Below are 12,747 nucleotides of genomic sequence, written 5' to 3'. Positions count from 1 at the left end.
AGCCAAGCACCTGTCCTTAGCACGCCCACAGCATACATTCCCATGGGCGTGCTGATGTGTGAGTGGGCATGCATTTACACATGGGCCCACCCAAACACAGACGGCCATCTGGATCTGGTCCAATAGCTGCTTCAGGTGTTGAGATCCTACCACCCCATCTTTCTCACTGCCAGACCCATCTCAGCACCTGGCCACCCCTCCTGCCTGTTCTCTCTCCATAGTGGGAGAAACAGTGTCGTGGAGCAGTTTATTACACAACCCTGCAGTCAGACTGCGCCTAGATCCCAGCTCTGCCACCTGCTAGATGGGTGACCCTGGACACGTGCCTTTCCTCTTTGTGCCTCAGTTTCCTTGGGTGTAAAACGGAGATGAGTTACTGGTGGGGTTAACTGGGTTTTCAGATCTTCTCTTCCAATTGATAGGGGCCAACTACAGGGCAATAAAACACATAGCATAGTGACATGCAGATACTTAGTGCTGAAATGTTAGTGAATATTATCACTTTTGTTTAGTGCTTGCCATTCTGCCCCCGGAATATTCTGAATGATGTTTGATAGCGCTTTTGTCACTCTGTACTATAGCTCTTTGTTGAATGTCTTGTATATACCCTTGCTCCTCCCTGGCCCTGGATCCTAGCCTGGAGGAAGCACTTGTCAGATGTACAAATACTTGTTGAGAAATGAATGAGAGAATCCGTGAATGAGTGAAAGGCTATGAAGCATTCTCATAGACCTAGCCATAAATCTTTCAAATTTGACAACCATAAGGCGGTGTCCTTCTCCCTGACCTGTGGGCAAATGGCATATTCTGGATCATTCGGACGCATTCGTTCTGGTTCCCCCGTACGTGACTATCAGTGCATGCTTGCACCCCAACCCACTGGTAGACGTCCACAGACTGGAAATGTTTGTGCCAATCCCATCTCGCACTGGGGCTGTTGCAGCCATCTCAGTTTGTCACCCGGACCCTTCCGGTCTCTTGGCAGGTGTGTTCTTTACATTCCACACCTTCCACCTGGAGAGTGGCCACGACTACCTCCTCATCACCGAGAACGGCAGCTTCTCACAGCCCCTGAGACAGCTGACCGGCTCACGGTTGCCGGCCCCCATCAGCGCTGGACTCTATGGCAACTTCACTGCCCAGGTCCGCTTCATTTCTGATTTCTCCATGTCCTACGAAGGATTCAACATCACCTTTGCAGGTAAAGCATGTTGGGGTCCCCTGGGGGAAGAGATGGCAAAATATTCTGCCTCTCCCTCTGCTGCCAGCCTCTGGTCTTCCCAGCAGATGGACATTGATCCACTTTCCAGTCCCTGGGAGAATGACCTCACTTTTGCTGCAGCAAAAGATTGTTGGGTTAGACACAAGGAGGCCCTCCCTGTGATGGACTGGGAAGCAGGTGTTTAGGGGAATCTTCCCTGAAGGTGTTTAAGATCCACTCTGAAAATCACCAGTATAACTGGTTGGACTAGGATGTCCCCTCCTGTCCTAGGAATACGTGATTCTTCTGCTGATTTCACTTCCACTGTTTCATGACCCCAGCAATTAAAAAAGAGGAGGAAGAAGAAAAAGGGGATTTGAAATGAACATATTAGAGTCTTATTTGGGGACTTCTTCACCAATGCTTACTTAGTAGTAATAGATATTTATCTCTGTGTTTAGGAATCCTATGCAGAAATCTCTTTAATTTGGCATTCAGGAAGAAAAGCGGACCCTTCACTGATCTGGTCCCAAGTACCCCACCACTCTTATCCCACTGCTTCCCAGAGTGCCTCTTCTCATCCAACGGGTTCTCCCAGGATGAGCAAGAGATATCTGGCCTCTAGGAACTGGGATGTGGCCCAGCTCAACCCCACGCTGTCCCTCCAACAGAAGCCACCTGCCATGGGTCTGGCCAGGTCATGGATATGTCGGACATATCTAGCCACTATGCCTCCCCCCATCTGAGGAAACCTCCTTCTCTTTACTACATAAAGCCCTGGGGCACTGTGCCCAGAAGGGAGATACCCTTGGGGACAATGGAAATTGTCACTTCTGTGCCCTCACTAGAGGTACTGGGCTGATCCCTGGGTGATAAGTGCCATTCCATCATGCTTGCCATCTGCCTCCAGCACCAGCATTGCTGAGACAGAGTTTGAGTGAAGCATTCGGATTCTTTCTCCCAATGTAAGTTGCCCTCGGCTGGGTCATACATTCTGACCCTCTAGAACCAAGCTGATTGAATTTATCTGGGTCAATGCCTAGGGTGAGAGAGGCAGGAAAGTCTTTGAGCCCTGAGGCTTGGGGTTAATAAGGGGATGAAGAGTCAGAGGAGGGAAAGGTTAAGTCACGGGGACCCTCATAAATACTTCCAGGAAGGATGCTTCCAGAAATTCGGTGTCCTCTCTTTGCTTGCGGTGGGGAGCCGTCCCCAGGATCCGAAGCATGGTGTTACTCACCTCACTGTGTGTCTCTCTGCCTCTGTTCTTCTTAGGATCATTCTTCTCTTCTCTTTACCTTTTGTGGGCCAGTGTGTATGTATTCTGACCTCTGTCATTACCTCTGGCCCTTTTCTCCCTGGTGTTTGTGTCTGTATGTTTCCATAGTCTGTCTCTGACCCCAGCACTCCTGCTCCTTTTCCAGAATATGACTTGGAGCCTTGTGAGGAGCCTGAGGTCCCAGCCTACAGCATCCGGAAGGGCTTGCAGTTTGGCGTAGGCGACACCTTGATCTTCTCCTGCTTCCCCGGGTACCGTCTGGAGGGCACGGCCCGCATCACGTGCCTGGGGGGCAGACGGCGCTTGTGGAGTTCGCCTCTGCCAAGGTGTGTTGGTAGGTGGTCACGTGCTTTCATTTTGCTTCACTAATGGGGTGGGCCAAAAGTTAGTCAATTGCTGTGAGGTGGTGAAACACACGCGGGCCCAGAGACCAACAGGCTTGGGTTTGGGGACTGCCTTAGCACACACTTGCCTGCAGTGGGGCCTCATATGGGAGGCCTAACCTCCTTGCCAGGCTCTGAAGAAGACTCTTCTGAGCTCCGGGCCCCACGGGTGGGGGGAGGTAGAGTGATACCCAGGGAGCGGGGACAGTTGCTGGTCCTTATTTGTAAGGCTGATGGCTCTGCTCGCTGAGGACTCCACACAGGGCCGGATGGAACACAGCCTGGATGAACGCTCGCTGTTAGCATTATAGTGAAATCTTGCGTAAAACCCCAATATGCCAGAGAGCTAGAAGCCACAGTGTGCTGATTGCAACAGAGGCCGTGAGGTCAGCCCAGCCGGAGACCTCTCTGTGGAGCCCGGGGCTCAGCGAAGGACAGTCATAAACAGGCTGGCAAGATGGACAGGGCTGGGGCTGCACAGTCACCAGGGTCCGGTCTCCGCTCAGGCACTTACCAGCTGTTAGATCTTGGGCAGGCCACCAAACCCCCTCCACCCCAGCTTCCTGGCTTATAAAACAGAGATAACAATAGGCAATTCACAGGCTTCATTCCAGAGTAGATGACATAATTTGCATAAGCCAGTGGGGGGCCATGTAATTATCACCATTTTCCCAATAACCTTTTTATTGTTATTTATCAATAACCAATAACCTTTTACAGTCCCAGAGGGCAAACATTAAAACAAATAGATGCAGAATTCCATTTTGGCCAGTTAAGTCATCCCAAAGTTTATCCTTTCTCCCATAACCAATCCCTGAGCCTCGACTCACCCTGACTGAGACACACATACAGACCTACACGTTCCCCCACGTTCAGTGTCTGTCTGGCCACCAGCAGCTCTTTCCTTCCCCAGGAAAACATCTTCAGCTAAGTAGGTCTGGGGGAAGTTTTTCTTGAATGGGACCACAGATGCACACACTCCTTAAACTCTTGCCTCATTGATCTCATTACATAAACTCATTCTTTAACTTATTATTCCAATTACTGTGTGTTCATGACACCTCACAACATTTTCATTATTACATTTGTCTTCTGTTTCGTGTGTTATTAATAATGCACAGCAATTATAATCACCTCTAATTACCACCAGCCCTGCAACAGAGCCTCGGGCTGGAGGTTTCATGGGAATGCCCACCCTGGGGATGCTTCCAGTTGCCACGGGCACTGTGGGTGTAAATTGGATGACTTAGCCCACACAGTGTTACCAGGAAACATTCCCGGCTGCAAAGGAGATGAACAGCCCTGGGCTTTAATTCATGGTGTGATGGGTTGACACAGCCCTTAACCTCAGGGGCCCCTGGACTCCATGTGGAAGAGACAGCCCTGACTCCCAGGGCCCTGGTCTGCAGCAGGAGACATGGCCCTGTCCTTGGGAGTCCCGGTATGATAGAGAAGAGTGAACCCTCTGCCTCCAGAGCCCCAGACTGATGGATAAGACACAGTCCCTGTCCTTAATGAGACCTCTTCTGATGAGGATGACAGACGTCACAGATGCCTCAGTCAGTGGCAGGACTTTCCTATGCATATGACTGTTTCTCTGGAACATTGATTTGTTTCCACTGATGCTTGTGTTTAGCTTTTCAGTGCATCTGCTCACCTCCCCTGTTACTTTGGATACTCTCCCAGAAGCAAGTGTCACGTCCCTCTACCTTCTTGTACCTTCCCCGGTGCCCGACGCAAAGGTCCTGGCAGGGAGTCCGGCCCCGGTGATAGGCCAAGGACTGGCCCCATCTGAAGCTATCAGCTCTGTGTCTCTCCTCATCAAGGTGTTGGGCTGTTGGGGAGCGGAGACGGACATGTTGGGGCAGCAGGAGCCACAGAGCTATCGTGCAGGAAGCCAAGGCCAGGGAAGGTGTCCAATAACATGCCAAAGCCCATGTTTAAGGGAAGACAAATTTAAGAACTAGGCAGAGGGCAAGAGGCCTCAGGACTAGTGAGGATGCTGTGAACGCACTTCCTAAGAAGCTTCTCGGGCTTTCTGCCTGCCCCAGAGCACAGGCACTTAGGGCTCTGAATCAGGTAAGCCGAGTAGTTTCACCTGGGATTAATGGGGAAAAAGAGGAGGGATCACACTTAATGGGAGACTACTGTATGCTAACCACTCCCCACATGCTCACTTGTTTAATCATAAAATCTCATGCATTTATTCTCTGTAGTCTTACACAGATGCTATTATTGCCCAGATGAAGGAGATGAAGAGACCGAGGTTCAGAGTGTTGATATAATAACTCAGCTGTCTGTCTCCAAAGTCCATGCTTATCCCACTGTTCCCCATGCCTCTCCCTAGTTGGAGGGATTGCTGAGTAGCAATAGTGTGTGACTCCAGAAATAACGGAAAACTGCTTCAGGGTGCTGCCCATGTGACAAGACTGAGTAATACAGGGGCAAAGTCCTCAGCACCCACTCTCCAAATCCCCACCCTCATCTCCAGGCCCCCAGAAAATGTCCGCAGGGTGCCTGTCCACAGCTATCACTTTAGTCTTATGCCCCAGCTCACCACATTCATTATGTGCATTTGGACACTTTGCAGACAAGCTCTAAGACAAATGATCAGTGCCCTCTAGGAAAATATCATGGGTGGCTTAAACACCAGATACCTCTTATGGTTCTAGAGCCCAAGCAGCCTAAGATCAAGGTACCAGCAGATTCAGTGTCTAGTCGAGTTCCTCTTCCAGCCTGCAGACAGCAGCTGTCCTTACAAGGCAGAGAGAGGGCTCTGGTCATTTCCTCAGCTTATGTGGTCACTAACCCCAATCACCTGCCAACGGCCCACCTCGGGATACCATCGCACTGAAGATTAGGGCTTCAGTGTATGGATTTGGCCTGAGGCCACAAACATTCAGTGCATGGGAATGGCTTATATAAACTCCTAGGAAAGTGAAGCTGTCCTGAATGGGCCAGAGCTCAGGGAGTAGGGCCCACTGAAAAAGTAAGGACTTGTTGTGGGACACGGACACTGTCTTCAGAAGTCTAAGGAGCAGCCTTGGGGACAAGAGGACACACATAGGTATAACCGAGACCACAAGAGGCTCAGCTCTGAATGTCCCTGTGTCACAATCTCCATCTATACTGCCTTGGCCTAGTATACATCAGACTTAGGACAATTAGGGTTAACTGTATGGCCCATTGGTTGACCTCAGGGACAACCTTCTACCAATGACTGCGCCCAGAATAGGGACACCAAGGGATGGTTTGAAGAAAGCAGACTTGCTACCATCAACCTCAGAGATTCAAGATGTGCTCCCAATTCCCCATATGTCCAGACAAGTAATGTGCCTGCCATCTGGACTTGTATTTTCATCCTTCTGGAACCTAATTATTTTTAGGACTGTACATCTTCTGAGGTCTGTGTCCTCCATATTCATTCATTCACTCATTTCGCAAATATTTATTTTACAGACAATCTGGGCTAAGCCTTGGAAGTTTAGATTCATTAAGCATGACCCTAGTCCTCAAGTAACTTACATTTCGAGTGGGGGCTTTAGGCAAGTAACAAGCAGTCAGGGTACAATACAACAGACGCTCCAATCCAGGGAAGTGTGGGGAGAGAGGGCTTTACAACTATTAAAGACCCTAGAGAGACAGCTGAGGGGCTCTGCAACCATGCCCTGCCACTGAGCTCCCTCCCCTTTCACCTTCTCATGCCCGCCCTGCCCAGGCACTGAATGGAGGCTGGAGAGACAAAACTAGGACCCAGACCCAAAGGATCAACAGGAAGAAACAGAAATGTTTACAAATGGGGGAATAAAATGTGATGACTGCTATAAACAAAAGTACGGGAACAATGGGGAAAGAAGGACTAATTCTGGAGGAGGAGAAAAAGATGTCGAGAGGAGGCTATGAATTCATTAGCTGTTGAATGAAACAGGGTTTCAGTGGGTCTATGATAAAACTTTCTCCAAAGCCTCAGTGGCCTTAAAGTCCAGGACCAGGAGGGTTGAATTCTCATCCCTCTCCTCTTGGTAAATGGAGAGACTTGATCTGAACTTTTAAGTACCAGATTCTTGACTTTTAAAACAGGGATGATAATTATGCCTACCTTATGGGATTGGTCCTTGTGACTAATAACTGAACTTTGGAAGATGCTAGCAATAATTATTCAACGTTGACCCCTTCTGAGTTTCTAGCCTCTGATACTGAAAGGATTCATCTCTCCTCACTTGACCACCCCCAACCACCCCTGACATCCTCCTCAGTCATTCTGTTGCTATGATACTAGATGAACAGGTATGGAGAAGGGCTGCCTCATGCCACTAAGAAGGCACAGGATGCCTGGTGGGTTCATTTCTATTCCTGCAGAAGAGAGACAGACCCACAGAACAAGAGAGATAAAGAAACAGGGCAAAACTACAGGTGGGCAGATATGTTAAAAAAAAAAAAAAAAACCTTTGATAAGCAGTCCTCCAGACAGGCAGGCAAATGGACAGATAACCAGGCATTTGGGCAGGCAGAAAGGCAAACAATGTGTCATCCTTGTAAGGTCCTTCAGCACTGTGAGTTCTTTTCTGGATGTAGCTGATGGGGGTTAATTGGTGATTATTGTGATTCTCTTTTCAGCTGAGTGTGGGAATTCAGTCACGGGCACTCAGGGCACATTGCTGTCCCCCAACTTTCCTGTGAACTACAGTAATAACCACGAATGCATCTACTCCATCCAGACCCAGCCGGGAAAGGGCATTCAGCTTAAAGCCAGGACATTCGAACTGTCAGAAGGAGATTTCCTCAAGGTAAAACCAATAGATCTCATAGGAGATGTAAGTGACAGTAGGCAGCAGTGTGCTGATCACTTCCTCATTTACTTCTGTGGGATTGACCCACACTTTCATCTTCCCTCCTGAGTTCCAGGATATTGTCCTCATTGATCTGGAAGAAAGTGGGAACCCAAAGGAGAAAGGTCTGTGAGAGTCTAAGAATGTGGCTTTCGAGTTTGCTTCAGAGCTGACTGTTCTCAAATACATATATGGTAGAGAACAGGCTGACTGCATAATAAATAATCATAAATTCAGCTTGAGGGGCCGGTGGGTCAGGTTTTTCATCATGAACTCTGACCATCAAGCTGGACAGTGAAGAGCTCATAGAATATGCGTGTGCATTTGTGTAGATACTTGTTTATGGAAATCCTTTTATGTGTACATTTCTGCATGTAAGTGAATCTGAGTCTATATACCAGCTTGGTTTGAGGGACCTGTGTGTGTGCATACGTGTCTCAGTGTATCTTATGTGTGTGTGCACCTGAAGACATTTTTGAGTATATGTTTTGGAAGACTAGTAGTTCATTGTGCCATGGTGACGGCCCATGTGTGGCAACAGGGTTAAAGAAAGCGGATTCAAGTTACATGTCAGAAAAAGAGGTGTTGGAACTTGATTATAGAAAAGGGATTGTTACAACACTGAGCACACATATGATTTGCATGTCCTTGTATGTATGTGATTCGTGTATCTCCAGTAATACATGGTGTGTGAGTATGCATGTAATCAAAGAGTAGACTCTGGAGAGTTTCTATAAGAGCTGCCTTATTGAAATGGATTATAAGGAAAAACTCACAGAGTATGTCCATTTTCATCCTATGCCAAGAAACTTTTTCCAAAGCCTTTTTCAGCTTATCCTAATACAGTTTTATTGCCTGCAGCCCAAGAAGTCTTGACATTAAAACAATCAGAGATCACTACTCTGAAAAACCCAAAGAGAAAGCATTAAATAATCTCATCCCTTAGGATTCTCTCTAGATATGATGAGTGAACTGTTTTTTATGCAGAGATGCTGTTCTTGACTCACTCTCTGGAGCATGTGTTCTCTGGAGTGTGTGTGTGTGTGTGTGTGTGTGTGTGTGTGTGTGTACGCGCGTGCGCGTGCATGCGTGTGCACGCGTATTTGGAAAATGTTTCTCACTTTTACCTGACTATCCTTGGCCCATGAGATGACTGGTTGGGACCAGATACACCTGAAATAGAAGAGAATATGCTAAGTGGTCAAGCGGGGATTGGGGCCCAATTATTGGCTTTTTTTTTTTTTTTATAATTTTATTTTTTATAAACATATATATATATATATTTTTCCCCCCAGGGGTACAGGTCTGTGAATCTCCACGTTTACAAACTTCACAGCACTCACCATAGCACATACCCTACCCAATGTCCATAACCCCCCCCCAACCCCCCTCTGCCCAGCAACCCTCAGTTTGTTTTGTGAGATTAAGAGTCACTTATGGTTTGTCTCCCTCCCAATCCCAACTTGTTTCATTTACTCTTCTCCTACCACATTAACCCCCCATGTTGCATCTCCTCTCCCTCATATCAGGGAGATCATATGATAGTTGTCTTTCTCCGATTGACTTATTTCGCTAAGAATGATACCCTCTAGTTCCATCCATGTTGTCGCAAATGGCAAGATTTCATTTCTTTTGATGGCTGCATAGTATTCCATTGTATATATATACCACATCTTCTTTATCCATTCGTCTGTTGATGGACATCTAGGTTCTTTCCATAGTTTGGCTATTGTAGACATTGCTGCTATAAACATTCGGGTGCACGTGCCCCTTCGGATCACTACGTTTGTATCTTTAGGGTAAATACCCAGCAGTGCAATTGCTGGGTCATAGGGTAGTTCTATTTTCAACATTTTGAGGAACCTCCATGCTGTTTTCCAGAGTGGTTGCACCAGCTTGCATTCCCACCAACAATGTAGGAGGGTTCCCCTCTCTCCGCATCCTCGCCAGCATCTGTCATTTCCGGACTTGTTAATTTTAGCCATTCTGACTGGTGTGAGGTGGTATCTCATTGTGGTTTTGATTTGTATTTCCCTGATGCCGAGTGATATGGAGCACTTTTTCATGTGTCTGTTGGCCATCTGGATGTCTTCTTTGCAGAAATGTCTGTTCATGTCTTCTGCCCATTTCTTGATGGGATTATTTGTTCTTTGGGTGTTGAGTTTGCTAAGTTCTTTATAGATTCTGGACACTAGCCCTTTATCTGATATGTCGTTTGCAAATATCTTCTCCCATTCTGTCAGTTGTCTTTTGGTTTTGTTAACTGTTTCCTTTGCTGTGCAAAAGCTTTTGATCTTGATAAAATCCCAATAGTTCATTTTTGCCCTTGCTTCCCTTGCCTTTGGCGATGTTCCTAGGAAGATGTTGCTGCGGCTGAGGTCGAAGAGGTTGCTGCCTGTGTTCTCCTCAAGGATGTTGATGGATTCCTTTCTCACATTGAGGTCCTTCATCCATTTTGAGTCTATTTTCGTGTGTGGTGTAAGGAAATGATCCAATTTCATTTTTCTGCATGTGGCTGTCCAATTTTCCCAACACCATTTATTGAAGAGGCTGTCTTTTTTCCATTGGACATTCTTTCCTGCTTTGTCGAAGATTAGTTGACCATAGAGTTGAGGGTCTATTTCTGGGCTCTCTATTCTGTTCCATTGATCTATGTGTCTGTTTTTGTGCCAGTACCATGCTGTCTTGATGATGACAGCTTTGTAATAGAGCTTGAAGTCCGGAATTGTGATGCCACCAACTCTGGCTTTCTTTTTCAACATTCCTTTGGCTATTCGCGGTCTTTTCTGGTTCCATATAAATTTTAGGATTATTTGTTCCATTTCTTTGAAAAAAATGGATGGTACTTTGATAGGAATTGCATTAAATGTGTAGATTGCTTTAGGTAGCATAGACATTTTCACAATATTTATTCTTCCAATCCAGGAGCATGGAACATTTTTCCATTTCTTTGTGTCTTCCTCAATTTCTTTCATGAGTACTTTATAGTTTTCTGTGTATAGATTCTTAGTCTCTTTGGTTAGGTTTATTCCTAGGTATCTTATAGTTTTGGGTGCAATTGTAAATGGAGATGATATGATACTATATGTGGAAAACCCAAAAGACTCCACTCCAAAACTGCTAGAACTTGTACAGGAATTCAGTAATGTGTCAGGATATAAAATCAATGCACAGAAATCAGTCACATTTCTCTACACCAACAATAAGACAGAAGAAAGAGAAATTATTGGCTTCTTAAGCTCTACTTTGCAACCTCTTAGCTCCCTAGACAGAAAAGCAATGCATCTCCTTTTAAGCGAGCAATAGATAAGATTTTATAATTTCCAAGGGCCGTGTCTTCAGGCAGCCCCCAGACCTCGCGTCTCTCCATCCATGTGTTCATCATCCATGCTAGAGCCTCAGAGGGTATAGCCGGTCCCAGCAAGGCCAGAGTGACATCCTCTCTCCGGGGCTGCAGATGGAGTTGATGAAATGCAGAGTCCTTCTTGCATGAAGGCTGTTGTCAGGCCTACAGAAAAAGGATTTTTGGAGACATCTAAGTTCCAGGTTTTGAAGGGAGTCCATAGCCGCAGTTCTATGTGTCTGGCCTGATGAGATCAGGGGGCTCCTTGGCTGCCAGAGGTCACGCAGAGTAATGGCTTTTGCCTGAGCCTCTTCCCCACAGTGGCCTAGATTCAGAGAAGCAGCTAACACGCAGTCAACAGGTGAACACAAGCAACTGCCCCATCCAGGTGTTGTCTCAGGATTAGGTGAGCAGCTCAAAAGACAGAAGTGAGACTTTCTGAGGCATTTGGGGTAAGAAGGGAGAGACATAGGCGGTAAAACCCAGGTCAGAGTTCAGGGAGGAGTTGTTTAGGAGGCAGGACCCCAGGTAGTCCTGCAGGGTTGTGGAGAGAGGGGCATGTATGCCTGTGTCTTAAGGGGATGTTCCAGACCTTCCTGCCCAGCTTCCCCTACCCTCCACCCTTCTAATAGTGGGTTCTGCCTTCTTGTCGAAGAAGGCCCTCTTCCTCCTGTGTCCAGGCCTCTGGGTGTCCTCCTCAGAATGCTGTATCTCTGACCTGGCTGAAAGACCACTTGTGGGACCCCAGGACCCCTAGAACTTCTATAGAACAAGGCCTGGGAAAGGGAGGGCAAAGCACCCAGGGAGATGGGATTGTTTCCTGGAACCCCTTCCTCTTCTAATTCTTCTCCTCAGGGTGGAGAACCTGGAACATGAACAGGTACAGAACTATTTCAGAATGAAGACAAACCTACAGTTATGGTTTTCCAAATAGGATTCAGAATGGCCCTATAGCCACGTCAGCGGCCGTGGCACTGCTGGGCCAGCGTGTCACTCTGGTCTACCTTGACAGGAATGTGTGCAAGAGCTACCCAGAGTGGTAGTCAGCTCCCAGAATATCTTGCCCTTGCCCAGCTGGAACTCACCCAAAGCACTGGTAGATTCCTAATCCTGAGGACTTTCTTGTCTCTCCAGAGACACCCCAGTGCACACCTGAGCTCCTAACCAAGGAGACCTGTCACCTCCTCCACACCTTATTTATTGCCTAAGATGTAATATTCCATGTATCTGACCAATTCTCCAAACTGTCTGCGTAATCTTGTTCTTCTGACCCACGAGATAACTCTGCTCACATTTGTGACCCCTGATCTGTTTCTTATCTTTAATAAGTGAAAATTCCTTAAACCATACCCCTACTCTACTTCAGCTTCTCTCCCAGAACTGATTCCTTTTATTTTGGCTCCTACCAAAATTTTGACCTGTCATCAGCAAGACAAGAAGGGCCTTTAAATTACAATAGAATGGAAAGACGACTTCCAGCTCAAGATGGCAAATGAAGCATATGGCTATATGTATAATGGAATCCTCTGCAGGGCCCCGCCGGAATGATTAAAAGGACAGAAAAACAGAGGATTGTGGCTCAGCACTGAAAATTAGGCAAGGGTACCATTCACATATCACTTAAAGGAATTTTTACCAAATAAAATATCCAAAGAGTCCAGATTGAGAAAAGGGCCTAATCAAACTTTGATTCACATAAGCGAAGTGAAATCCTG

At 46.9% G+C, this 12,747-nt stretch overlaps 1 protein-coding gene across 1 annotated transcript in view; it reads left to right on the top strand.

Moving 5' to 3' along the window:
* The window catches only part of CSMD2 (CUB and Sushi multiple domains 2), a 593,647-nt gene that overhangs the window by 397,038 nt on the left and 183,862 nt on the right, over positions 1–12,747 (top strand). The window contains exons 20-22 of the mRNA XM_032877161.1: positions 986–1,201; positions 2,623–2,811; positions 7,478–7,647. Coding sequence (XP_032733052.1) covers positions 986–1,201; positions 2,623–2,811; positions 7,478–7,647 — 575 coding nt within the window. The remainder of the gene's footprint in view (positions 1–985; positions 1,202–2,622; positions 2,812–7,477; positions 7,648–12,747) is intronic.

This window comes from Lontra canadensis, unplaced genomic scaffold (genome assembly GCF_010015895.1).
Source record: "Lontra canadensis isolate GAN:19392208 unplaced genomic scaffold, GSC_riverotter_1.0 scaffold60, whole genome shotgun sequence".
NCBI lineage: Eukaryota > Metazoa > Chordata > Mammalia > Carnivora > Mustelidae > Lontra > Lontra canadensis.
The sequence above is the reverse complement of the archived record's forward strand: the minus strand, read 5'-3'. Positions and strand labels throughout refer to the sequence as shown.